General features: G+C 52.1%; 7 protein-coding genes and 1 non-coding gene across 8 annotated transcripts; 4 read left to right on the top strand and 4 right to left on the bottom strand.

The window, feature by feature from the left end:
- Positions 1 to 58: 58 nt before the first annotated feature.
- Positions 59 to 1,882, top strand: HMPREF1120_08035 (uncharacterized protein). The gene is made up of 2 exons (XM_009162276.1): positions 59 to 218; positions 296 to 1,882. The coding sequence occupies exons 1-2, from the start codon at positions 192 to 194 to the stop codon at positions 1,643 to 1,645; spliced, it is 1,377 nt and encodes a 458-aa protein (XP_009160524.1). The 5' UTR covers positions 59 to 191; the 3' UTR covers positions 1,646 to 1,882.
- On the bottom strand, positions 208 to 2,683 carry HMPREF1120_08034 (uncharacterized protein). Its single transcript, XM_009162275.1, has 2 exons — positions 2,468 to 2,683; positions 208 to 2,370 (listed from the first exon to the last, which is right to left on the bottom strand). Exons 1-2 carry the CDS (start codon positions 2,474 to 2,476, stop codon positions 1,855 to 1,857), a joined length of 525 nt encoding a protein of 174 aa, XP_009160523.1. The 5' UTR covers positions 2,477 to 2,683; the 3' UTR covers positions 208 to 1,854.
- A 109-nt stretch (positions 2,684 to 2,792) lies between these two features.
- HMPREF1120_08033 (anaphase-promoting complex component APC3) lies at positions 2,793 to 6,493 on the top strand. Its single transcript, XM_009162274.1, has 2 exons — positions 2,793 to 5,650; positions 5,749 to 6,493. The coding sequence occupies exons 1-2, from the start codon at positions 3,260 to 3,262 to the stop codon at positions 5,830 to 5,832; spliced, it is 2,475 nt and encodes an 824-aa protein (XP_009160522.1). The 5' UTR covers positions 2,793 to 3,259; the 3' UTR covers positions 5,833 to 6,493.
- On the bottom strand, positions 6,470 to 12,454 carry HMPREF1120_08032 (uncharacterized protein). The gene is made up of 2 exons (XM_009162273.1): positions 11,769 to 12,454; positions 6,470 to 11,717 (listed from the first exon to the last, which is right to left on the bottom strand). The coding sequence occupies exons 1-2, from the start codon at positions 11,903 to 11,905 to the stop codon at positions 7,139 to 7,141; spliced, it is 4,716 nt and encodes a 1,571-aa protein (XP_009160521.1). The 5' UTR covers positions 11,906 to 12,454; the 3' UTR covers positions 6,470 to 7,138.
- Positions 12,455 to 12,770: 316 nt separating this feature from the next.
- HMPREF1120_08031 (E3 ubiquitin-protein ligase MARCH6) lies at positions 12,771 to 18,038 on the top strand. The gene has a single exon (XM_009162272.1). The coding sequence runs from the start codon at positions 13,096 to 13,098 to the stop codon at positions 17,827 to 17,829; it is 4,734 nt and encodes a 1,577-aa protein (XP_009160520.1). The 5' UTR covers positions 12,771 to 13,095; the 3' UTR covers positions 17,830 to 18,038.
- Positions 18,039 to 18,058: 20 nt separating this feature from the next.
- Positions 18,059 to 20,081, top strand: HMPREF1120_08030 (uncharacterized protein). The gene is made up of 2 exons (XM_009162271.1): positions 18,059 to 18,448; positions 18,642 to 20,081. Exons 1-2 carry the CDS (start codon positions 18,300 to 18,302, stop codon positions 19,840 to 19,842), a joined length of 1,350 nt encoding a protein of 449 aa, XP_009160519.1. The 5' UTR covers positions 18,059 to 18,299; the 3' UTR covers positions 19,843 to 20,081.
- Positions 20,082 to 20,322: 241 nt separating this feature from the next.
- HMPREF1120_09312 lies at positions 20,323 to 20,475 on the bottom strand. The gene has a single exon. It is a non-coding gene; the product is annotated as a tRNA-Arg (tRNA).
- A 372-nt stretch (positions 20,476 to 20,847) lies between these two features.
- Positions 20,848 to 23,829, bottom strand: HMPREF1120_08029 (primary-amine oxidase). Its single transcript, XM_009162270.1, has 3 exons — positions 23,142 to 23,829; positions 22,795 to 23,002; positions 20,848 to 22,704 (listed from the first exon to the last, which is right to left on the bottom strand). The coding sequence occupies exons 1-3, from the start codon at positions 23,421 to 23,423 to the stop codon at positions 21,068 to 21,070; spliced, it is 2,127 nt and encodes a 708-aa protein (XP_009160518.1). The 5' UTR covers positions 23,424 to 23,829; the 3' UTR covers positions 20,848 to 21,067.
- Between the last annotated feature and the right edge of the window lie 61 nt (positions 23,830 to 23,890).

Raw genomic sequence — 23,890 nt, 5'->3', positions numbered from 1 at the left:
GCCCAGTGTGGGGTAGATCGATCGATGGTTCTACAATGTATGGCGCTCTTGTAGTGGTCAACATCGTCATCCCAACTTGACGTGCTTGAGAGTTAGGTTGTTGCTTCACACTTCCCATCCAATTTCCGCCAACTTCCTTTCTATTCAACAGCACCACGCCATGCCAGTGCAGCGGTACCACTTACGCGACCATGGCCAACATTTATAACAGCCAACTCGTATGTTCTTACCTTTCCCCCGACGCGCGAAGCGGCACAAATACTGGGAGGCCGAGGCTGACCTTTGTGGCATTTAGGACGCGTTCGAACTCTACCACCAAGTCCAAGAAGAAAACAACAACCGATCACGAACCTCAGGATCAGGAGGGTCCAAAGCACCGTTTCTAGAAGCCCTCGGCCATGCGGTCGCCGGATCAGCAGGGTCCGCGCTCTCAAACGCGATCCTCTACCCGATCGATTTAATTATTACTCGGCTCCAACTGCAACGACAGCTACGAAAGGACCAGTCCCAACCCTCGGAAGACGAGTACAAGGGCTTCATTGATGCGGTCGAAAAGATCTACAAGAATGAAGGCGGCGTCGCTGGATTGTACACGGGTTTGCTGCAGGCGACGGGCAAGACGATTGCCGACTCGTTCATCTTTTTCTTAGTTTATAGCTTTCTTAGGGATAAGAGGCTGGTCAGACATGGAAAGGGGACGAAGTCGTTGCCGGCGATTGAAGAGCTGGTTGTCGGGTTTGTCGCGGGCAGTTTGACGAAACTTGCGACGGCGCCGATTGCGAATATTGTTACGAGGAAGCAGGCGGCTGCGCTGCTGGCGGCGAAAGAGAACGACTCCCAACCGTTTCACGTTCCCTCCGCCCGAGAGATCGCCCGAGACATCTATGCCGAGAAAGGTCTGACGGGGTTCTGGTCCGGTTATTCAGCTTCACTGGTGTTGACGCTCAACCCATCAATCACGTTCGGCTTGTTTGAAACCCTGAAAAAGCTGTTCCTGCCGCACCATAGGAGAGCGCATCCGCCGCCATATTTGACTTTCTTGCTGTCTGCTTTCAGCAAGGCTTGTGCCTCCTCGGTCACGTATCCTTTCAGTTTGGCCAAGACACGGCTCCAGGCCGGAGGAGCCACTCGACAACAAGAAGAGCGTGACGAGGACAAAGTGATTGATCAGGATCTTGAAAGCGACAAGGCCAAAAAGGCCGCCAGGGCCACGATCTTCAGTACCGTTTTGACGATTGCCCAGACGGAGGGAGTGAGTGCGCTTTATGAAGGGTTGTATGTGGAGATTCTTCGGTCTTTCTTCAGTCATGGAATCACCATGCTGGTGAAACAGATTATTCAACGGTTTCTGGTCCGCGCATATTATATCACCTCCATCGTGCTGGGTCGATATAAGCGGAAAGGCAAGACAACTGCAAGCCGGCTGGCTCAGCGGGCAAAATCTAGTGTCGAGTATTATAATCTGGCCATGGCGCGTGCGAGCGAGAAATTGGAAGAAGCCACTCAGGCGGTCAAGGAAAAGGCTAATGAGACGGCTGAGTTTGTGGGTGAATATGTCGAGGAGGATTCGGGGGAATGGCGCGAGTTGTATGGGACGACGGGGCTTGCGAGGTGGCTTGACAGCGAACGGTTGGCCAAAGATTGAGATGGAGTGTATGATTTGGTAACAGCACAGTGCTGTTTTTCGTTTGAGGAAACGAACTCAACTTGAACTTGAGGGGACCGGATAGCTGGGGACGGCGCCAGTGAGGATACCGTACTAGTCACTCTGGGGCGTCAAAGTGTGGCACTGGCAGGGCAGATATTCAAGGATTATATTTCTTTTTTATGGTGGTTGAGTTCGCAAGTACTGTATCATCGATATGCCACACGTTGTCCACCACCCTTTTTCTCCATCTTGGCCTGTCTCTTGCTCTGTGGTCCTGCACCGCCATCAGCACCAGCTGCATCGCCCATCCCACCAAGCATGGCCTTGACACCACTCGCCGTCGTGACGGCCGCATAGACCGCATAGCCCGGCACAACAAGATACAGCCACCAAGCGCGGTTCCCAAACACAATGACCAAAATCAAATTGATCCATGTCCAATACAGAATGTCCCACATGAACTCGGTCAATCCTTTGGCATCGAGATCTTCCCCTGCGCGTTTTAGGGACCCGTCGTGGGCGTTGTATGTTGGTCGAGCGAGGCGTTCTAAGTAGAATTCGATGGCAAGGCCTGGTGCTGATAGGAGGATGTAGCGTTTTAATGAGAGGGAATGGCGGAATGTGAAGCGCAGGAAGAGGAATATGGTGTGGATGGCTAGGGTTATGAGGTGGGTTTGTTTGAGGCGGGCTGTATTGCGCACGGCGAGGGATTTGGCTGCTTTCTTTTGGGGAGTTTCTGTTAGTTACAGATATACTAGTAGCTTAGCTGTACCTGAAGGGATTGGAAGATGAAGATGAAAGTAGAGGTTGCCTGCTCACCTGCGCCATGTTGGGTTGACCGAGTGAGTGACTCCCCTGTGACTGTGCCAAAACACTATGCAATCGGGGGAATATTGACGCAGTCGAATTCACTCTCTGTGCAAGACTGGTGCTGGAGGCGAGATTGTTCCAAGGATTGTGAATTGTAGAGGCAGCGGGGATATTGAATGTGCAGCCTTGAGTGAGTCGTCTAAGCGGGACGAGGCTCGTTCCCCGGCCCGCCACAGTTGCCATTATTATTACCAGCCACATAGTAACTTATAAAAAGTTACTAGTGGTTATGTCGTGTGGCACTGGCTCAGGCTGCGAACGGATCAGAAGTGCCAGTGCATCCCGCCCAAAACACCAACAACTTGAACATGTTACTTGTAGTAGCCCGCCCTCATATCTATTAACCGCTTCACGTTCCGTTCAACTTAGCTGCCGTACCCTATAAAACGGCAAACCTATGTCACTCGGAGACTTAGACTTGCCCGTCACTGTGACCTAAAACCACGAATGAATCGCCCACGACTGCGGCCCTCTTGATAGCCCGCCCGCCGCGCGCATTGTTGTGGGAAGGCATGCTCTGCTCATGCCAGTGTCCTTGGACCACCAGCAGCACTGCAAACTCGACTCGAACTCGCACATCTTCTCGCCAGATTAGATTGCCTCTTTCTTGATCTCATACAGTACTAGTACCTACATTAGCAACTGTCCGAGCCGATACTGCATCACCATCACCTTCCTATTTCTTGCCTCAAAACATAAGGTACTAGCGAACGATACGATACATTCCATGCTGCCACCATCATGGCGCCTTCAGTAATCCACGTCGCGAGCCAACTCCGACAACTCGTGTACTACCACCTCGACAACAACCTGCTCAAAAACGCCCTGTTCCTCGCTTCTCGACTCGTTGCCTACGAACCACGGTCCGCCGAATCCGCGTATTTACTAGCATACTGTCAACTACAGTCCGGCTTTGTCAAGGCTGCATGGGACACCAGTCGGCCAGCTGGGTTAAGAGGGTCACATTTGGGATGCAGCTATGTCTTTGCGCAGGCCTCGCTTGAACTGGGCATCTATGTTCAGGGTTTGACCGCGTTGGAGCGATCCAAACACCTGTGGCAGAATCGAAACACATGGAGTCAACACAGCGAAACCAGACGGCAACATCTGCCCGATGCCGCTGCCGTGTTGTGTCTGGAGGGCAAGTTGTGGAAAGCACACAGAAACACCGACCAGGCCGTGGAATGTTGGGCCGCCTCTTTAAAGCTAAACCCTTTCATGTGGGACGCTTTCATGGGCCTTTGCGAGGCCGGCGCCAAAGTCAGTGTGCCCAATGTTTACAAAATGACCGCCGAGATGATAGCTATGACCCATTTGGCTCAGCAACAGAATGCAAAGTTTGAAAATGCCGCACCAGTGACGACTACTACGGCATCACAACAAATACAGCCTCACAACAATTCCGGCCCACCGGATCCTTTTGTGTCGACGACGCAGAAACCGAACGGACACCCACAACCGGGTAATTCTGTTCTTTGGGAGAAGTTGAATGGCAGCAAGATGAGCGTCAACACTACAAGCACTGGTGGTGTCCTTGATGAAGAAGGGCTAAACACCCCTTCAACTGAAGCTGAAGTGGACGAGGGTGTGTTGCAGCAAGCCGGCACCATGAATCAGAATCAGCATCATGAACCTCCCCCAGCGCCCACACGGAAGGCCAAGGCCGCAGCAGAAGCTCCAGCTGAGCCTCCCCCTAGATGGAAGACCGGTTCGACGAGACTGAGAACGAAACCCAAGGTGGCCTCTGACGACACCACGGTGTTACAAGACCCGCCTGCACCAACGGCACCGGCTAAGAGGACTGTTTCTGGTCATCCAGCTGGCGCGCCGTCCCAACATACGTCGTTGGCGGCTACGGAAGGGCCCACGAGAAGAAGTAACCGGCTGCTCAACACATCCAGACCGCCGAGTGCGACTAGTACGGCCGGAAGCAAGATCTCTTCGTTGGCCAATTCTCTGGGCCTGCGGGAGGGAAGAGATATCAAAAAAGCAAAAGCACCGGCTGCCAGGACCCGTACGGCAAATGCATCGACAGTGGGGCGGGTTGTCAGTGGGAATCGAACTCGAACAGGCTCCACTGATGCAATGGACGTTGAGACCAAGGAGCAGCAAAAAGCTGCAAATGTGCCTCCGGTGCCTCCGTTGCCGAACAACTCAAAGGTGCGAGCGGAATCTGCCATCCACAAGGAGCTTGAAGCAACTCAGACACTTCTGGACCTATTCGGGAGGATTGCCTCGGCCCAGTTAAGTCTATCGAATTATGATTGTCAGACAGCGATCCAGATCTACAACTCGCTTCCATCGGCGCAACGCGAAACTCCTTATATCCTGGCTCAGATAGGCAAAGCCTACCACGAGCAAGCGCAATATGCCGAGGCGGAGAAATTCTTCATTCGCGTGCGACAGTTGGCTCCCACGCGGCTGGAAGACATGGAGGTCTATTCTACAGTGCTGTGGCATTTGAAATCCGAGATCGAGCTCGCCTATCTGGCCCACGAGCTGGTGGCCATCGACCGCCTGTCGCCACAGGCATGGTGTGCGATCGGCAACTCGTTTTCATTACAGCGAGAACACGAGCAAGCTCTGAAGTGTTTTAGGCGTGCCACGCAGCTAGATCCACAGTTTGCATATGGATTTACTTTGCAAGGTCATGAATACGTGGCCAACGAAGAGTTTGAAAAGGCTCTGGAATCCTACCGAGCCGCCATTGCCGCCGACGGCCGCCATTACAACGCCTGGTACGGCCTGGGCAAAGTTTATGAGAAGATGGGCAAATGGACCATTGCCGAACAACATTATCGAACCGCCGCCAAGATCAATCCGACAAATGCCGTGCTTATCTGTTGCATTGGTCTTGTGCTTGAGCGACTCAAGCAGCCCGAGAAGGCTCTTCAGATGTATACCCGTGCATGCACTTTGGCCCCGGGCAGCGCGCTGAGTCGATTCAAGAAGGCCAGATGTCTTATGGCTCTAAGTCGGCCGCGAGAAGCCTTGGCGGAACTTTTGGTCCTCAGAGACGTCGTTCCCGATGAAGCAAATGTCTGGTTCCTCATGGGTCGGCTGTACAAGACTTTGAGGGAGAAGGGAAACGCCGTCCGCGCTTTTACCATGGCGCTGAACTTGGATCCTAAGGTATGTTATGTCATTAAAGAAGGAGTAGTTGATTTATTTTCCTTTGTTGGCAATTTCGGTTCCAAAGTTGAAGCTGACTCTTCTCTTTTTGTGTGTAGGCCGCACAATTCATCAAGGACGCAATGGAAAGTCTGGACGACGAAGACGAAGACCCATACGACGAGGATGAAGACATGGATTGATGACTCGGATGATGATGAAGATGCATCAGCAGCAACAGGGCTTCAGCTGCAGGTGGTCACCGAAAACAAGAAGGGAAGGGTCTCCGGCTCTTATTTCTTCTCTGGTTTGTGCATGTACGTGTGTCTGTGTCTGTGTGGTATTGCATGGCTCGGAGCTGGGCTCGGTTGGGCTACTACCTTCGCGGCTCCCTGGGTTCCGAGGGTCCGGGGTCCGGGGGTTTTGGTTTGACATTTTTGATTTAGCGAGACTCGAACGGTCTCTTTTTGGGTTCAGGTGCAAATGGGATCCTAGTACCTCAAGGATATACAGTACATACATAAGCCGACAAGTCTGTCTGTCCTGTTCTGTTGTATCAATCAGCTTTTGCGTGTTCCTCTTTTTGGGGGTTCCCTTTTTGGATTGGGAACGGAAACCGGAGCCTGGTGCTGGAAGGGGGCCGGTTATTTCGTCTCGCCATCCCGGTATTGATTGTCTGAGAATAAGAATACTACCTCATGTGCAGGTGGTACTGTCATGCGATCCGAGTTCGAGTTCGTTGCATGCAGTCAAGCAGAGCACACACAGGGCACCTGGAATCCCTAGCCCGAACTGGAGAGCCTGAATGCAATGGCCAGGAGAATGAATAGTAAATAAGTAATAATGACCGACTGATCTGTTCAGACACTGCACACAAAAGTCTTTTTGGACTGATGACCTGGGCCCATTTCCCATCCATTCATACCTTACATGGGAGCCAGCTATCCCGGCTCAACTTGGAACTACTGTATGTAGCTCCTACCGAGACCGAGTACTTGTAGTACTTCACGAACATAAGTTTCTTCGTTTGAACAGATATTGCAAGACGTTGACGTTGACGGCATTAATCTAGGTTCCCTGTCCAGGAATACCTAGCTAAGGTACATACATACAGGAGGCAAGAGGAGTCAACTCGCGTACAAAAGCAACAAGGAAAAGGAAAGCCCAAACCAAAACGTCGCTTTCCGGTACCGAACGAAACAGTGAACGCACGCATTCCATTCTGATCACCAAGTCTGGAGGGATGGGTTATAATAGACCTGGTCCGATTCGACTCGATTCGCCATTCCTAGCATAGAATTTTGCTCCCAGAGGCCGTTTCTCCTATTGCCCCTCTTGTAGACGTGAGCTGACATCAAGCCCTTTTCAGGGGCAGACTTCGCTCTCCATTTTGTCCTCGACAGCCTCGCCTCCCCAGTTGCAGGCGTTCTGTTAAAATCGGTTTTGCATTGGCAAGGCAGAGCTTGTTCGTTCCGCTAAAACAACTCGATCATTCATTCACTCCCTCCTTCACAGCTCGTCCTTCTTGACGTACTTGGCTGCACTGCTGACTGAGCTGCTGACTGCGCTCCCAATGTCCTCCACATTACTGCTGATGGCACTTGCGACTTGAGATCCACTCGCTCCGGCATTACTTGCCAGTGAAGCAATTGCACTTCGAGCACTCTCCACGGCTTCGGAGACCCTTGACTGAGCACTTTCCAAGGCACCTTGCTCGGGTCCATAAATGGCCTCGGATATCTTTGCCTGAACATTCCCAGCCACACTTGCGGCTGAATCTGTGACGTCGCCGACCGCCGAGGCTGCAGCCGACACATTGTCCGCCACTGCCGAAGTCACCGCCGCGAACGAATCAGCCACGACACTGGTGGCAGACTCTACTGGTCCCGTGGGCGTGCCGTAGATGGCAATGGAGAGAGCATCCTGTGCGCTCTTCGCCACGTCGACAATAGACGACTGGGCTGCTTCCGCGTAGCCAACCGGTGTTCCGTAAATGGCTTCACTTATTCCAGCGCTGACAGACGAGTATGAATCTGCAACGGCCGAAGTTGCCTGTTCAACCGTCCCCTTCGTGGTACCATAGATCTGGACGCTTGCCGCATCGACCAGTGAGTTGAGCTGGTCATTCACGGAGTCAATGACAGAGGTTACCTGAGGTGGCGGGGTGAAAAAGTCCGAGGCAACAGACGATACTGAGGATGCAACCGAAGACGCCGACTCATAAGCATCACTAGCGAAGCTTGACGCCGAAGCGTAACCACCGTGGTATGCCGAACTCAGCCTGCTCATAACTGACTCGGTAAAATCAGGCTCTCTCCCGACAATGAGTTCGGAGACAAAAGACTGGACAATAACATATTTATCGCCAGCGTAGTCTGTCACTTGAGCAGAGTAATCGCCTGCCTGGGTGGCCAGTTGGTCGAGGAACGGTTTGGGCGAACCGTAAATTTGTTCGCTAGCTTTGGAGACAAGAGCTTCCCAGTTCTGCGATGCGACGCTTGACAGAGACTCAATGGAGCCCGTGGGAGTTCCATACATGGCGGTACTGGCGGCGAAGCTAGCGGCAGAGAGGGATGAAGAAGCGGCTTGAATCGCAGCATCGTACTGAGATGAAATGTCATCAAGGACACTTTGTGCTGGTGACTTTTCCCGTTTGCCTAGCGCCGAACTCGCCGACTGCAGCATGACGGACATACGGTAAGATGCAGCAGAGGTGGCAGATTCATATTGTGAGGAAGCTGAATCCAAAGCGGTCTGGTAAAATGGGGCAGGTGTGCCATAGATTGCAGTGCTTGCGGCACATGAAGCAGATGATAAGGATGAGGCAGCGGCTTCCAAGGCATTAGAGTATGCTGCCTTGGCATCATCCAGTAGACCTTGTGATGGCGAAGCTGCTGAGCTGATTGATGACTTGTAGGCGTCGAAACTGGCAGCCGCCGCAGAGGTTGCAGCCGAATACTGAGAGGCGGCAGCGTCAATCATGCTTTGGTAGGCTGGAACTGGAGTGCCATATACCGCAGCAGAAGCGGCACTAGACATGCTGCTTAGAACGGGAGTGGGAGTGCCGTAAATGGCGCTCGAGGCGGTCTTGATAAACTCAGAATACTGTTCATGAGCCATGCCGATGGCGGCGTAGTAGTTCTTTTGTGCCTCCTTGAGATACCGCTCGCGAGCAGGTGCCGGGGTGGCACCTACAGCAACCTTCGCCCTGGAGTATTGCGACGATGCTGCAGCCAGGGAGTCCTGCAAGACCGAGGATGCCAATGATGAGACGGAAACCAGAGGGTTGGACGTCGGTATGGCGCTCGAAGCCCCTTTACTGAGGGAAGCATATTGGTCAGAAGCAGCACGACGGGCAGAATCGAGTCTGCTGCTGGCTGCTTCTACGGCACCGGAATATGCCGAATCAATGGAGGAAAACATCTCCTCATGGACCGGCTTGGGCGTCCCCGATATCTGCTGGGAGACGACTGATTTGGCGGCACTGTAATTGTCCTCAGCTCTGCTGACAGCATCACTGTACAGTGAGCTGGCCTGTTGGAGCAGTGACTCGGTGACTGGGGTCGGTGTGCCATATATGGCGGAACTGGCAGCCAAAACAGCTTGGGAATACCGATCGGAAGCAACGCTGGCGATGCTCTCGGCTGTGCCTTGAGGGGTACCGTAAAGTACGCTCGAGGCAGCAGACAGGGCGCTCGCATATTGTTCACTGGCCACGGACGTCATGCTCTCCACGGTGCCTTGAGTGGTAGTAGTACCAAACATTGCCTCCGACACCGCTCGTGTGACTTCAGCATATCTATCCCCAGCATCGTGAATCATGCTCTGAACCTTCTCTGAAAACGTTGAATCATCGTCGTCATCAAAGGAATCATCCAAAATAGGGGCAGTGCCTTTGACCTTTTGCGCCACGGCACCAGCAAATACTTTGGTAGACACCTGCTCTGTGCCTGAATCTGCTGCGGACGAGGCAGAACTGGCCAGCTCCGCTGCCTCAGAGTCGATGTTCGAGCTCACAGATGTGGATTCAGAAGAAAGACTTTCCAAAAGCGAAGATGCAGAGCTTGCCACGACGCTGGTCGCAGAGCTGGCGGAGTCCAAGACGTCGTCGGCTAAGCTCGAAGCCGACGATGCAGCCTCAGGAATAACAGTACCTGTGCCACTGCCAAGCACAGAAGAAGAAGACTCATATGCATGTTCGGCGGAATCCTTGGCTTGGGAGGCAACAGATTTCACAGAATCCACTGGCAGAGCAGACGAAGCTCGCGAGGCAGCATCGTGTGCCACTTGACTCGCCTTGGAAGTTGCGGATTCCACACTCCCTGTACTGGTGCCCGCAATGGCTGATGAAGCAGAAGACACCGCGGCTTCAGCAGCTTCACTCGCTTGGGACATGACAGACTGCGCTGAGCTAACCCCTTGAGAGGTTGCGTCCTGAAGGTCGGCGCCAAGACTCGATGCTGCAGAAACTGCTCCTGCGGGAACATTTCTTGTCTCGAAATCGTCCGATGCGTCGCGTGCCTTCAACTTCCACTGTGCGACACCTTTGAGTCTGACCAGCTCTTTGGCAGCATCTTCAGTGATGGCCATGCTTTCCTCGGTGATTTGTCGAGCGGTAGCGATGGCTTCTTGCGCATCTGGATGTTCCATGGCAACATTGCGAACCTCAGCTTTCCATTCGTCGAGTTGCTTTCTTACGTCGTGGAATTTCTCCCAGTGTTTGTAGGTGACGCCTTCCATCCATGCCCAACGCATGCCTACCTCTTGTAAGCCGAGGTCCTTGATACCGTCCAGCACTTCCAAAGTAGATGCAGAGGCGGCAGCAAGGCGCTGCATTAGGCTTGTCTCAAAGTTATGAGCCCAATCCCGAAGATTCTTAGCCCGCTCTTTAATCTCGGCGCCGGAGGCTCTGATGTTGGAGAGAATATCCTCTGCTGCCTTCTTGACCTCTTCGGAGCTTGCGTCATCGGGTAAGGCTGCGATTATGGACTTGGTCTTGGTCTTGACATTGCTCAGTTCGTTCTCGATTGTGGTTTCCAAGGCCGTCTTCAATCGTCGACCAACCCCATCGATATCACTCTTGACAAGGCTGCTGACTATGGAGGCGACTCGCTCACGGAGGTCCTCACTTCCTTTGTCTGCTGCCGCGGCAAACTTTTTCTGCCAGTTTATGAGATCTTCAGAGATCTTCTCTTCCGTGACAACCTCCGGCGGCGGTCTGACAGGGGCCTGAACCGTTGACTGAGGCTCCTCACCGGTCACGGTCGAAGAAATTGACTCATCATCAGTGTCAAATATTGCATATACATCGTCCACCTTGGCCGTTGCACTTGGAGTTGCGGTTGTGGTCGAAGCGGTCACCGACTGTGAATGATCAACTTCATCCATTACAGCTTTCAGCTTGCGGCTTTCCTGGTATTTGGCGATCCTCTCATTGATCATGACAAGCTGAGGCCTGACATTGTCAATGTACAAGCCTTTTACCATAGGCCATAGCGTTCCGTCCACAAAGATGATCAGTTCGGACCACGCACGTCTTGCCACTGGATATGCTGTGCTGGAGATGAACGCTTGTGTGCTGTTGTAGGCCTCCTGGAGATGCGGGCGAGCATATTGAACAAAAGGAAGGATGTGGTCCTTGTAGATCTTCTGGGCTGAATCTCGGGTTGTAGTGTAATAAGGACCAACCACTGCAGTGACCTTATTCACATGGGGAGCAAGGTTCGCATCATATATTTTTGCGGCATTCCCTCTCGCAACATTGATCTGTGGCACAACCGACTTCTCCCATTGAGCCTGTGAATAGATTTTTGCCGCATCAATTTGAGGAGCGGCGAACTTCTCGTAACTACGCCTGGCAAACACCGTCGCGGGCTGGACCACTCGCTTGTTCAGGGTGTTTGCATATGGCTGAGCAACGGCAACATAGGGAGCCGCATATTCATCGTAGTACGGCTGGATATGAGGCTGGACATATGCTTTTGCAGACAAATAGGACCGACACACTTGCGGCGAGGTGTCTGTGAGTCCCTGAGGTGTAGAGGGACATCGAAAGATAACGGTCAGGAGGGTATACCAGATGGTAAGCCTGTTAGCTGGTTAGTGCTCGTCGGTGAGGACGGGAGGATCAAGACGGTACCTGGCAAGATTGTTGGAGATCCAGAACGTCCAGCTCTGGCGACGACGAGGTGCGCGGCGTACAATATGGCCGGTGACATGTCCATTCGGTCTGTCTTTGACGTTCTCTACCGGCTTTCCATTCTCAACCACCGCCATCGCAGCAGCGTGCGTGTGGTAGATTGGGAAACTTCTCTCCACCTCCAGAATAATTCCCGTGTGTAAACAGACCAACTCTTAGAGGCAGGTTCTCTGCCAATGCAGAGATCGAGGCAGATTGCTGTTTCGCTTGACGAATGCAGCAAACAGGTCGAGCAGGATTACGGGAGCAAGAGATGGATTCGTTGGATTGGTGAAAGAAGAGGATAGATCGGTTGGATGAATTATGGTAGGAAGCAGGGGAGCATGTGTGGTCGGTGGAGGTGTCGCAAGGTCAAGTTCCGCATGCACATGGGACACGACGACGCAATGAGATAGACTGCAGTCAGTGGTGCTCAGGCTGGATGTAGCGACTCGGCGTGTGAGTGGTGAGTGGATGCACTCCAAGTTCACTGCAGTTTCCAAGTTGCAGCCACTGCGTCACCAGGACACCACAACCAACTTGAAGCAAGCCAGTCTACAAAAGTATACAGTCCTAGTATTGGCTGAAGGTGGTGATACTGATAAGCTGGATTGTCCAACAACTGAACTTCCCAGTGCTGCAACAATAATAATACTACTAGCATGACCGCACTGCCAGACCTACAGCAAAAGTCTACGATGAGGACACTGACACTGGCAGAACAATGCATCAGCCACAACTTGAACTGAACTGGGGCCTACTTGAAGCAAAATGATGTAACAAAGCACATCATGTTGGCGCTGCTCATCTTGACGGCCAACCAACTGTTTCTGTTGATGCTGACGATGGAGCATCAACTGCAAGTTTCAGGCTCCGCAACTTGGCTGCCTGCGCCAGCCAGTCACGTGCATTGTAGATACGTCTCTTTGTCGGTCATGTGACTGCATGTGGGAGAGGACCATGCACGTGATAGCCCCGGGTCTCGCCGCGGTGTTGGACTGCGCCAGACACTCCAGGAACTGATTATACAAATCATGTCCGACCCCATAAATTGTATACGATCACTGCCTACTCTCAATTCCACACTTCCACGTTCCCTAATCATTCTTCCGACTTATTTACGCGAACGCCACACGCTTGTCAGACCTCTATTACGTCCTCCATCTCGCAGGGATAGGGAACCAGCAGTGGATCTCTCGTTTCTGCAAGATGGCCTAAGTTTAAATGCCTTCCGAGATGCAAACGACTACCCATCCTCCCTTCGTACCGTTCCTCAGTATTAGGAAAGATGCCGTTGGACGTCTACGAGAAACACCCCGTAGCCCTGGCTCGGGAGAGGGCCAGAAAGGAGGCCATGGACGCCGCACAAGATGAGACCCAAGACTACTGCCGTATCTGCCGTGGCGAGGCATCCCCAGACCAACCGTTATTTTATCCTTGCAAATGCAGCGGCAGCATCAAGTTCGTCCACCAGGAGTGCCTCTTGGAATGGTTGTCCCATTCTCAAAAGAAATACTGCGAGCTGTGCAAGACCTCCTTCCGCTTCACCAAGATCTACGATCGTTCCATGCCCGCCACCTTGCCCTTCCCTCTCTTCCTCCGCCAACTTGCACGTCATGCAGTGCGGAGCATATCTCGCTGGGTTCGTTATCTCGCGGTTGCCGTGATCTGGCTATGCTGCCTGCCCTGGTGTATACGACAAGTCTGGAGAGGCATGTTTTGGCTGGCTGACGGAGGTTGGTTGAATGAGGAGGATGTACAGGCTGCTACACAGGTCGCTTCGAACGTGACATCAAGCTGGGCCGCCGCATCATCTCAAGGAGCAATTACGGCCAATGTCACTGTCCCTGAATATCTCGAGAGGATAAAGCTGGTCTTTCCACCTATGCAGGTTTCGCTGGGCGATATTGCTAGGTTGTTCTTCAGCCAGGGTTTGATCGGCAGACTTTTGCAACTTGTCTTCTCCTTTTTCATACCGAACTTGAAACGATATGCCGGCGTCTCAGACCAGTCTAATACGTCCGTTGCTTACATGGTGCCCACGCGACCTCCATCAATACTTTCCGATATCCAAATCCTGGCGAATTGGTCGTCTTCCCCTACGCTCAACAACGCCACTGTCGATGTTGTGGAAGGCCAGCTGATTTGTATCCTCTTGGTCACGGCGTTTATTCTTGTTTTTCTAATCCGAGAATGGGTAATCAACCAACAACTACCTGGACCCGACCTAGCCGAAGTCCCTCCACCAGCCCCAGTGGCGGAGGATAATCCACAACCTATTCCAGGGCTAGTACCCCGGAACGATGATAATGACGACGGTGACGGCATGCATGCGGAAGTTGGAGACCGGCGTCTTGTATTGCACCGCGGTGAAAGGCCCATCGCCATACCGAGGCCAAGGCGAGCTATAACAGACGATAACATCTTGAATGTTGTCAATCCTGAACATGGCCTTCCGAATCTACCTGCTCGATCCCAAAGTTTGTTATCCGCTCAAGATTCGGAAATAGATCATGGAGAGGCAGATACTATCGGAGAAAGCAGTGCGGCGGCAGACGACTTTGAGCCCAGGCTTTCCCCGCGACGGAGCGTGAACAACTCTATCCTTGTTCAGAGAGACTTTGCGGTATCACCGAGCGGCCAGGATGCCAATATGACCTTCCCCAGGGATTCCTTGGAGCTGCTTCGCAATGATGACGAGGGGACGACTCACCAAGATGACGTGGTGCAGGCGGAAGACTCCTCAAATCGCCTTACTTCTTCCCAGCCAGACCATGCTATTGTTCGAGACTTCGAGACATCCTCTTCGAGCCCTTCGGATACCTACAGCGCGGGTGAAGTTGGCGCGGAGGGCTCGACGATATCATCTGAGGAGATGAGATATCTGTTCGATGTCCCTACTGGCTTGCCCACTGGCAATGGAGATATGGGTAGGGATAGCAGAGCCCTACTGACGCCGCACTCGAGCGATCTGGACCATCCCCACCCCACGGGCGAGGATCAAGATTCTGCAAACAACCAACCCCAAGACAGGCAATCGCCATCCACAGAGACAAGCATGCTAGAGAAGATATCAGACTGGCTTTGGCGCACCGATGATTTTGTCGAGGCCCATGAACACGTAGATACTGCCACTGGCCGTTATGCGCAAGGTGCGGATGGTGAGGTCTTGGACGACGAGCTCCCAGAAGATCCTTTTCCTTTTGTCCCTGACCACCACCATGGCCTTTTCCAGGCTGAAGGGGCGGCTCCTGTACAGGGGCCAGTTGCTGAAGCGCGAGAGCCAAATATGTTCATGGGTGTTGACCTGAACGACCCAAATGCCGCGGATGATGTTGAAGATCTCGATGGCGTTCTCGAACTACTGGGAATGGAGGGGCCCGTCTTTGGCATGATCCAAAACATCATCTTCAGTCTCTTCCTCATTACAATGACCTTGACAGCCAGCGTCTGGTGCCCCTACATCTGGGGTAAGATTGCGCTCCTCCTGATGTCGAACCCGTTCGGTATGCTTGTCAAGGCCCCGCTGTATGTGCTGTCCAAAACAGCAGACATTGTGTTTGACCTTGTCTTCTTCGTTGGGGGATTTGCAGGGCTTGTCTTAAGCCAACCCATGAAGATCATCAAAGCTATGAGTCAGCCGATGTTACCTAGCATTGGCAAAGTGCTAAATCCGGCTGTCATCGAAGCGTTCTCGGTGGATCTTAGCCAAAAAAGTTACGACCGCCTAGAAAGAACATTATCCGGCACGGTGCTTAATCTGAAGCCGGATCTGCCTACGTTTTCTATGGTATCTCACCAAGCTTTGAGATCATTCAAGCTGTCCTTTGTGCATACAGGAGCCTGGGTGCTCTCCTCCGTCCTCCAGGTCCAGAAATCTCTTTCCAATGATTCTCTCAGCTTTTCAGCGATTCTTCGGTCCGGCGCGAACATGCTGAGATCCGCTCCAAACTGGGCAGCAAGTTTTTTCGCGCTCAGTTTTCATAGCTTGAAAGATTGGCGTAAAGATCTGTTTGCTGCTCCGACAGCGAATGCAGACGCACTGGATTCCTCTCTGGTGAGATGGAGCACCGAAGACCGGATTCTTACCGTCATCTTGGGATATGCCTTCTTCGCTGCTGCCGGCGTTCTTTTCCTTGAATTGGCTCACATCGTCTTGGGTCTTGGGCCAGATGAGAAAGTCGAAGGTTATTTTGCGGATTGTCTTCGACAAGCGGGAGGAGTACTAAAAGTCATCGTCATTATCGGCATCGAGATGTTGGTCTTTCCGCTCTATTGTGGATTGCTTCTTGATGTGGCTCTTCTACCTCTCTTTGCCAACGCTACACTCACCAGCCGGATCGCCTTCATGGTCAGAGCCCCTTTTACTGGCATTTTCATCCACTGGTTCATTGGGACCTGTTACATGTTTCATTTCGCCTTATTCGTCTCAATCTGCCGGAAGATTATGCGAACAGGAGTCTTGTACTTTATCCGGGATCCTGACGACCCGAATTTTCATCCGGTCCGCGATGTCCTCGAACGACCAATCCCGGCGCAATTGGGCAAAATTGCATTCTCGGCGTTGGTTTACGGCGGCTTGGTTATCGTATGTTTGGGCGGGGTTGTCTGGTCGTTGGACTGGGTCGGTGGCATCTTGCCCATCCAGTGGGCGACGGCCGAACCAAAGTTGGCGTTTCCGATGGACATTGTCTTCTACAACTTCCTCCTTCCGTTTATTCTGCGAAGGATTGAACCGTCCAAAAAGATGTCTGCCATGTTCAAATGGTGGTTTCGAGCATGTGCCAGAGGGTTGAGGTTGACCCATTTTCTCTTCGGGGAGGAACGCGAAGAGGAGAAATATAGCTCTTCCAATGGTCATCTCCGACGGTTGTTTGGAGGGAAGAGCGCGACAAGCCCAGTGCGAGATGGTATCTATGTTCGAGCACCTGCGTCTGACTCTGTTCGGATACCTAAAGGTCGGAATGTGTTCCTCGAAGTCACGGAGCAAAATGAACGGGTCGATGGTCTCCCGGACTCGGACCTTGGCATTCATGGAAAGAGAGATGATAACTTTACCAAGGTCTATCTTCCTCCAAGATTCAGAGCCCGCATCGCGGTGTTTATCGTCTTGGTATGGTTGTTCGCCGCCGCGACAGGAGTGACCTTTACAATCGGGCCTCTGTTGCTGGGCCGGAAAGTTACTCAATTTCTCTGTCAATCAACCCTGCCGCCCAATGATTTGTACGCCTTTACTGTCGGCATACACCTCTTTATCGTTCTTGGCTACGCGATGGCATATGCTCGGTCGATAAAAGACTATCTCAAGCATAAAGTTCCAGAGTGGCTCGGTCCACAGTTGCTGTCCACGATCCAATATATCCTAGGACTGGCTTACTTGGGCCTGTACACGGCAGTGATCCTCCCATTTGTTTTGTCCTTGATCATGGAACTGTACATTCACGTTCCTGTGTTCGATTACCTGACAACTCAACATGAACAGCGCACTTCAGTCGATGGTTCCAGTCGACCAGTCGCCACGATCTTTGTCGTCCAGTCGTGGACGATCGGGCTGCTCTACCTCCGGCTGATGATGAGATACATCTTGCATCGAACAGCCCCTGATGGACGGGTAGCCACCGCTTTACGAGCCATCACCCGCAACGGATTTCTCAATCCCGACGTGCGCCTGGCCAGTCGTGCATTTGTGCTTCCCAGCACCATGTTGTGCTTGGCGCTTCTGGGGGCTCCGCTGGTGTTTGCCAAAGTTCTTATTGTTGTGATGGGCATTGAAGACCCGGACACTCGATTGCAGCTTTACCGACTAGCTTACCCGGATGTTCTAGGTCTGATGGTGCTTTGGCTGTTGGCTGTTGGGTTCAAACGTCAGCTGGCAAATTGGAAAGTCAAGATTCGAGACGAGGTGTATCTTATCGGCGAGCGGCTACACAATTTCCACGAACCATCACCGCATAGAACGACGAGGGGCAAGGGCAAGGAGAGAGCGGGCAATGAGAGACCTGGCAGTCAGAGAGCTTTGTGATGGAAAAGTTGCATTTCAGTACACCATTCAGTCTTTAGCAGCATTGGAGGCGCAAGCCGGTTGATAGATTTTTGTAACGGCATTGATAATGAGATACCCCGTTCTATCTTTCTGCATAACAGAACGTGGATGAGCTGTTGTGACTACTGTGCTGCTTGTCATCGATGCACTCTTTCAAGCATGTCCTCCGCCAGCAGTGTGAGGAGGTACTGTATGGTGCCATGGATGCTGTGTCCTCGCCCGGAGAGACCCGGAGATGGTGTTGTGGATGGCGGTCAGCTGACCATGTCATGATGGCATACTCCCGTGTACAATAATGGACGTACTTATCCGCCGCTTTCTTCGAGGTGTCTCGTCTCTTCCTCTCTACAGCAAGATAGGGAACTCATGATAAAGCGCTTCTTGCTGTTTTTGCCCCTACTAAACTAGAGTGTCTCTGTGAGCCATTGGCGGTGTACTATCTATCTCGGATGAAAATGGCGGCGTCATCTTCTTCTGCCTCCTCTTCGCAGAACAAACCCAAGGTGGGGATCTTATCGATCGGTGATATGGGCATGGGCATCGCCCGACTCCTCCGCCACCACGACTATGCGGTATACACAGTTGCTACGGGAAGAAGGTAGGTTATCCAACTTGAACAAGCAAAAACAAGCATATATATATATATATATATATATATATATATATATATGTACCTTGAACCCAATCCACTTCCATCCTCCCCTCCCACGGTGGTCTTGTTCTGGTTTTTGCAACGGGTGTCTTGAGGATGGGGCCTTGAACGCCAGTGGCTGATATCTGGTACTATTAAGCCAACACACACTTGACCGCATCAACCGGGCACAAATCATCTCTCTCGCGACAGACGAAGAGCTCGTGGCCGAAGTCGATATTTTACTCAGTATCGTTCCTCCACGAGACGCGGTGGCGACAGCTCGTCGAGCCCTGGAAGCCAGCCAGTCCGCGTTGGCGATGAAGCGACGCAGCGAACGAGTCAGCGAAAACAACGACACCAGTGGCAGTACCACTACAGAGCCATCAGCAGCATCAGCAACTCGTACTACAACAACAACGGACAGTACCAGTACCAACAATCTAGTCTACATCGACTTGAACGCCATCAGCCCGAAAACCGCACGAACCATTGCGTCCATGTTCAGCAATAGCAACAGCACAACAAACACGCCAACCGCGAAATCACCACCACCTCCTTCATCTCCCTCTTCCTCCTCACCATTCTCTCTCGCCCGCCGCTCTTTTTCCTTTCACAGACGAGAATCCGAGCCCCAATCAGTCGAGTCCACCCTACCTCCAATCACAATCTCCTTTCTCGACGGCGGCATCATCGGCTCCCCTCCCTCCTTGCGCGAAGACAAATCCTGGAAACGGCCATCGATAGTCATATCCGGCCCTCCAGCCGCACAGCAGCTAGTCGACCCGAATCTCGCACGCCTCCTCAACGTCCGAATCGTCGGCGACACCATCGGCCCCGCATCAGCGCTAAAATCATGTTTCGCAGCCCTATCAAAGGGAACCATCGCCCTGGCCATTTTATCATTCACCACCGCGCACACATGCGGCGTGTTGCCGGCTTTAACAGACCATTTGGAAGAGTTTAACCCCGCCATGCTAGCTTATGCGCGTGGTGGACTCACAAATATGCCGCCCAAGGCGTACCGGTGGGTCGAGGAGATGAGACAGATTAATGAGACGTTTAGTGTTGAAGGGGGGTTTAGTGAGGACGTCCTAGGAGAGTCTGGTCATGGTGGTCATCACCATGGTACTGAGGGAGAAGGGTCAGGAGGATCAGGACAGGTCTTTGATGCCATTGCAGAAGTCTACAAACTTGTTGCGGATGATACTGTCCTGGGCGAGGAGAAAACAGAAAAAAGAAAGAGGGGGACTACGCTTGAAGATGTGGTCGAGTGTGTGAGTGAGGGGATTGTGCGGAAGAAGAGGAAGGGCGGGAATAATGGTGAGTTGGAGGCTGCTTGGAGGGGGAGTTGGTCTTGATTTGAGCAAGATACTGGACATATGTATTGGACATACTACATACTACAGACTTGATATTGTCGAGATGCGGTAGAGTACATAGCTGGTTCGTTTGACGATTTCATGAATATCATTTATCATTAGAGTACGGTGGATGTCTTGGTCGTGAGTCTCAAGTCGGTAGATAGGTATTAAGCTGATACTACGTGTGTAGTATGTATGCATTCGTGGCAAAATAGATTATATTATTCTAACCAAGCAGCACCACAACCGTCCGCAACACCGCACACCGTAAACAAAGCCAACCCAGTCCCTACCAAAAACATAAATCTAACAGGAAGATTGATCCCAAGCAACTAGATACACTGCACTGCTGGTGAAACAAAAGCCGAAGGCTGTACAACGTAAAAAGAAAAGCACTCACCATAAAACCCCCCAAAAAGATCTCCGTGGAATAAAAGTTCAAAAATGCAAAAAGAAACGAAACAAGTTTCGGAATTGAGCCGAATGCGGGGGTCGAACCCGCAGCCTTGTGGTAACCTTGATGTTCGAGGTATAAGAGCCACACTGGAGAGGTTATTAGTATGATTGTTGAGTGGTAGTTGTGGTTGAGGAATCGAAGACTTACCGCTCTACCGATTGAGCTAACCCGGCGAAGGAAACCAGTGCAATTGATGCGCTGATTGTTGAGGATAATTTTGCTGGAATGAAATATATAGCTAATTTGTGGGCCGGGTGGCAGTGAAATCTTGGCGGGGATTTATCATTGGCTTTTCAAGGTACTAAGTTACTGGCCAATGTCATTCCAGCTTGCCCTACAGTGGTACAGTGCTACTCTCTGTAACTTGAACTGCAAGTAGTGGTACCTACTGTATCTACAGTATCTACCTACGATGTATACGGTACTCTACCTCTTGGCGTTATTGTTTGTCTCTTTGAGGCTATGCACTGAGCAGTGTGCAGGTTGAACGTCTAGTTGAGTTGCGGCATAGATTACCAGGTATTATGGAAAAGAAAAAAGATTGATCAGGTGTCTCATGAATCATGCTGCTTGCTACCTAGCTACTAGTAGGAACTACAGTAGCTGTTCTGGGTGGTATATATATATAAAATAAATGCGCAAAAAGACCCGAGATTTTTCAAGCTGTGCTACTGACATCAAGCGCCTCAAGCAAGCAAATTCTTTGTGCATGGGTACGTCGACGTAAATGTTGCCTCCATTTCTGTGTTTGTGTCTGTGTTGTGTTTACAACTTACTCTTCCCAGGCTGCTCGGCCGGACCACAGCACTCCCCACCCTTGCCGACAACAGTCTCAACAGCAGGCTGATGATGCAGGTTCGAAGCCAGGGTGGACTGGTTGAAACTCTGCTCGGAAGGCGGGACATCGAGAGCAGGGTTCTTGTCGAAAAAGTTGACGGGTTTCAAGCTGACTTTCAGGATCTCGCAGGGCATGACGGGGAAATCCTCGATTCTCGGGACATGGTTGATGCCAAACTGGACCCAGACGACAATATCGGTGTCCTTGACACTATCGTTGCGGGCGGCGAAGCTGCGCACACCCGTGCCTCCGCGAGACTGGTTGGTGTACCAACCTCCGGCATACAACTCACGGTCACGGTGGGTAGTGACATAGATGTTGTGGTCTGCGAATTCGGCACGTTTGAAGTGGAACGAAGATGGATGAGCCAGCATCTTCTGGAAGGGCGGCACGTGGATCTTGTAGGCCACCGGTTTACCATTGACAGGGTTCAGGACACGAGGATTCTGGATCTTGAACACTCGGTTCGCATCGACGTCGATATCCAAGCCGCCGGCCTTCTCTACCACAGTTTCCGAGACCGTGTAGCCTACGCCGTGCGGGTTCCACTCCTTGTCAATTGGCATGGCGTGTGCCTCGTCGTAAACCAGTCGGTTCTCGTGACCTTCCAGCATCGGGTCAATTCGAAGTGAGAAAATATGCTGGTGATGCACCGCCAAGACGCCAGGATGAACCACGGTACCAAAAGGCACGCCCACCTTGTCGAGTTCGTGGTCGATCGGCTGTGTCGATAAGATACCGGTGGCGCGCACTTCGTAGATCACCTCGCCGGCTTGATTGAACATGAACGCCAGGATGTATTCGTAGTTGGACACGGTGATGATGCTCTGGAGTACGAGTTCACGGTTGCGCACCACAGCCGCTCGTCCGGTCCGGTAATTGGTGTGTTTCCAGCCGATACCGGCGTCCTGCTCGTGGATGCACACGCAGTTCTCCATCGGCGTGGGCTTTCCCTTGTCGTCGGTAATGACGGCCGACAGGTACTGAATATGACCCAAGCAGTCACATCCTAGTTTAAGGTTGTTGGCCATGGCGCCAGCGCCAGCGTCGCCCAGATCATAGGCTGCCTTCTTGTGGTAAGGGTGTCGTGGGTCTGCATAGGGAATGTTCATGTCCGACAGGGACAGTCGGTAGAACAATGGTCTCGAGTCGTAGCGTACATCATACAAAACCATCCCTTCTCGCTGGTTGTAGCCCACGCGGAATGACCATTTCTGCCATTCCAACACATGCCCGGTTTCGCCGGCAGGAGTCAGGGTAAATGAGGCGCCTTCGGGTTGAATCACACGAAGTGGTTTCAGGTCTTTGCGGAGAGATGGCTGAGCTTCTGGAATGTACTCATTTGCTGGAACTGGTTCATAGGGCCGTGGTTCGTGGACGGTGTTGTCGGCACCCGTAGGGAGATAATCGATCCGGATGACGGTGTAGTTGTTGCATTCCAGAACTGGAGAGATGGGCAGCGGGAACGCATAGTGATTAGAGTCGAGTTCGCTGGGATTGGCCGGGTCACGCATATACAGAAACACCTGATACAGTCTCTCGTCGTCGTTGATGCCATCCGAGCCTGTACATGAGTTAGTCTCAAATGCGTGGGTGCTGTATAAACTGCTGCTTCGCGCAACGAGAAGGCAGAATGCGAGGAGAGCCAACATACCATAAATCCACGGATCGGCAGTAACGGCCGTGCCTTCGGGTAACTTCAACTTGGCCAAAGCGGCCTTGACACCTTCGTCCTCGAGAGCGTTTTTCTCAACGAGCAGGATCTCCTCATAGTCTCCGTTGCCGTGCATGTTCGGTCCGAGCCGGACATTGCTCTCGACCCTGCCGGCAGAAAGATTGACGACGGCTTCATGGAAGCGGTCCTGGAGCACATGTTAGAGTTTATTCCACAACAAGCAACCTCTCAGAGAATACGCCGTCGACAGCAACATTCCTCCCCAGTCGAGAAAAAAATCCTACAACCAAGATAAAAGCAACGAAAACTCAGCTCAATGTACTTACAGTATTGCGAATATAATAAGACACAAAAGCCTTGCGAGGAATTTGCGGTAGAGGGCGACCACTATGTTCGGCTTCCAAGTAAGGGATCATCTGCTTCTTAGGCGGCTCGTCGAGTGTAATGACCTTGAACCGCAGGTCAATGTTGGCGGGCCAGACAGACCTCAACAGATTGGCAGTGGTCGTGATCTCCGAAGCCGTCAAGGGACACAAAGGATGGGAAACATTCGCCTTTGCCGCCGACGGCGTCGTGGCGGAGGAGAAGTCTTGCGTGGCAGCAGCCATGGTGATAGTGGCAAATGGTCCAACCACGAAAGTACACTTTCCACAAGACCAAGAAGAAAAGCAAAGCGGATTGTGCCTGAAAAGAGAAAAAGGTGTCGAACAAAGGAAAGGAAGGGGAGGTGAGGCTACTATATGTATATATATACGATATCGACTAGGGAACGGACATGTCAGATAAGGCGTATCATTCACAGCAACGAGCTTGGGGAGAGAGGAGATGGGGAATAGTCCGATAGCACTTGTTGGTAATTGTCCAATCAATATGAAAACCGCAGCAGGCTTGTGCAAGAGCCCACGAGTTGTAATGGCCCTCGACTGTCCTCTCCCAAAGAACTGATATCCACCAGCCTCGGCCGGTGAGGGGCGTTGACACGGAGTGGGAGGAGTAGGAGTCGGCTAGTTGTAGATGCTAACAGAAATGGCCCAAAGAGGCATGAGAGATGATGGGTCAATGGTCATTGAATTTG

This window comes from Exophiala dermatitidis, assembly GCF_000230625.1.
Source record: "Exophiala dermatitidis NIH/UT8656 unplaced genomic scaffold supercont1.7, whole genome shotgun sequence".
Classification (NCBI taxonomy): Eukaryota; Fungi; Ascomycota; class Eurotiomycetes; order Chaetothyriales; family Herpotrichiellaceae; genus Exophiala; species Exophiala dermatitidis.
This window is presented reverse-complemented; position numbering and strand designations above follow the sequence as displayed.

What these genes read in the sequence shown, in the direction of transcription:
- HMPREF1120_08035 (XM_009162276.1), top strand. Translation starts at nt 192, where the DNA reads ATGGCCAACATTTATAACAGCCAACTC. An exon ending in ACATTTATAACAGCCAACTC is followed by an intron (nt 219 to 295) that starts GTATGTTCTTAC and finishes TGTGGCATTTAG; the next exon opens with GACGCGTTCGAACTCTACCA.
- HMPREF1120_08033 (XM_009162274.1), top strand. Translation starts at nt 3,260, where the DNA reads ATGGCGCCTTCAGTAATCCACGTCGCGAGCCAACTCCGACAACTCGTG. An exon ending in CGCTGAACTTGGATCCTAAG is followed by an intron (nt 5,651 to 5,748) that starts GTATGTTATGTC and finishes TTTTGTGTGTAG; the next exon opens with GCCGCACAATTCATCAAGGA.
- HMPREF1120_08032 (XM_009162273.1), bottom strand. Translation starts at nt 11,905, where the DNA reads ATGGCGGTGGTTGAGAATGGAAAGCCGGTAGAGAACGTCAAAGACAGA. An exon ending in ATCTCCAACAATCTTGCCAG is followed by an intron (nt 11,718 to 11,768) that starts GTACCGTCTTGA and finishes ACCAGCTAACAG; the next exon opens with GCTTACCATCTGGTATACCC.
- HMPREF1120_08031 (XM_009162272.1), top strand. Translation starts at nt 13,096, where the DNA reads ATGCCGTTGGACGTCTACGAGAAACACCCCGTAGCCCTGGCTCGGGAG.
- HMPREF1120_08030 (XM_009162271.1), top strand. Translation starts at nt 18,300, where the DNA reads ATGAAAATGGCGGCGTCATCTTCTTCTGCCTCCTCTTCGCAGAACAAA. An exon ending in ACAGTTGCTACGGGAAGAAG is followed by an intron (nt 18,449 to 18,641) that starts GTAGGTTATCCA and finishes GGTACTATTAAG; the next exon opens with CCAACACACACTTGACCGCA.
- HMPREF1120_08029 (XM_009162270.1), bottom strand. Translation starts at nt 23,423, where the DNA reads ATGGCTGCTGCCACGCAAGACTTCTCCTCCGCCACGACGCCGTCGGCG. An exon ending in CTTATTATATTCGCAATACT is followed by an intron (nt 23,003 to 23,141) that starts GTAAGTACATTG and finishes CATGTGCTCCAG; the next exon opens with GACCGCTTCCATGAAGCCGT. An exon ending in TGCCGATCCGTGGATTTATG is followed by an intron (nt 22,705 to 22,794) that starts GTATGTTGGCTC and finishes ACTCATGTACAG; the next exon opens with GCTCGGATGGCATCAACGAC.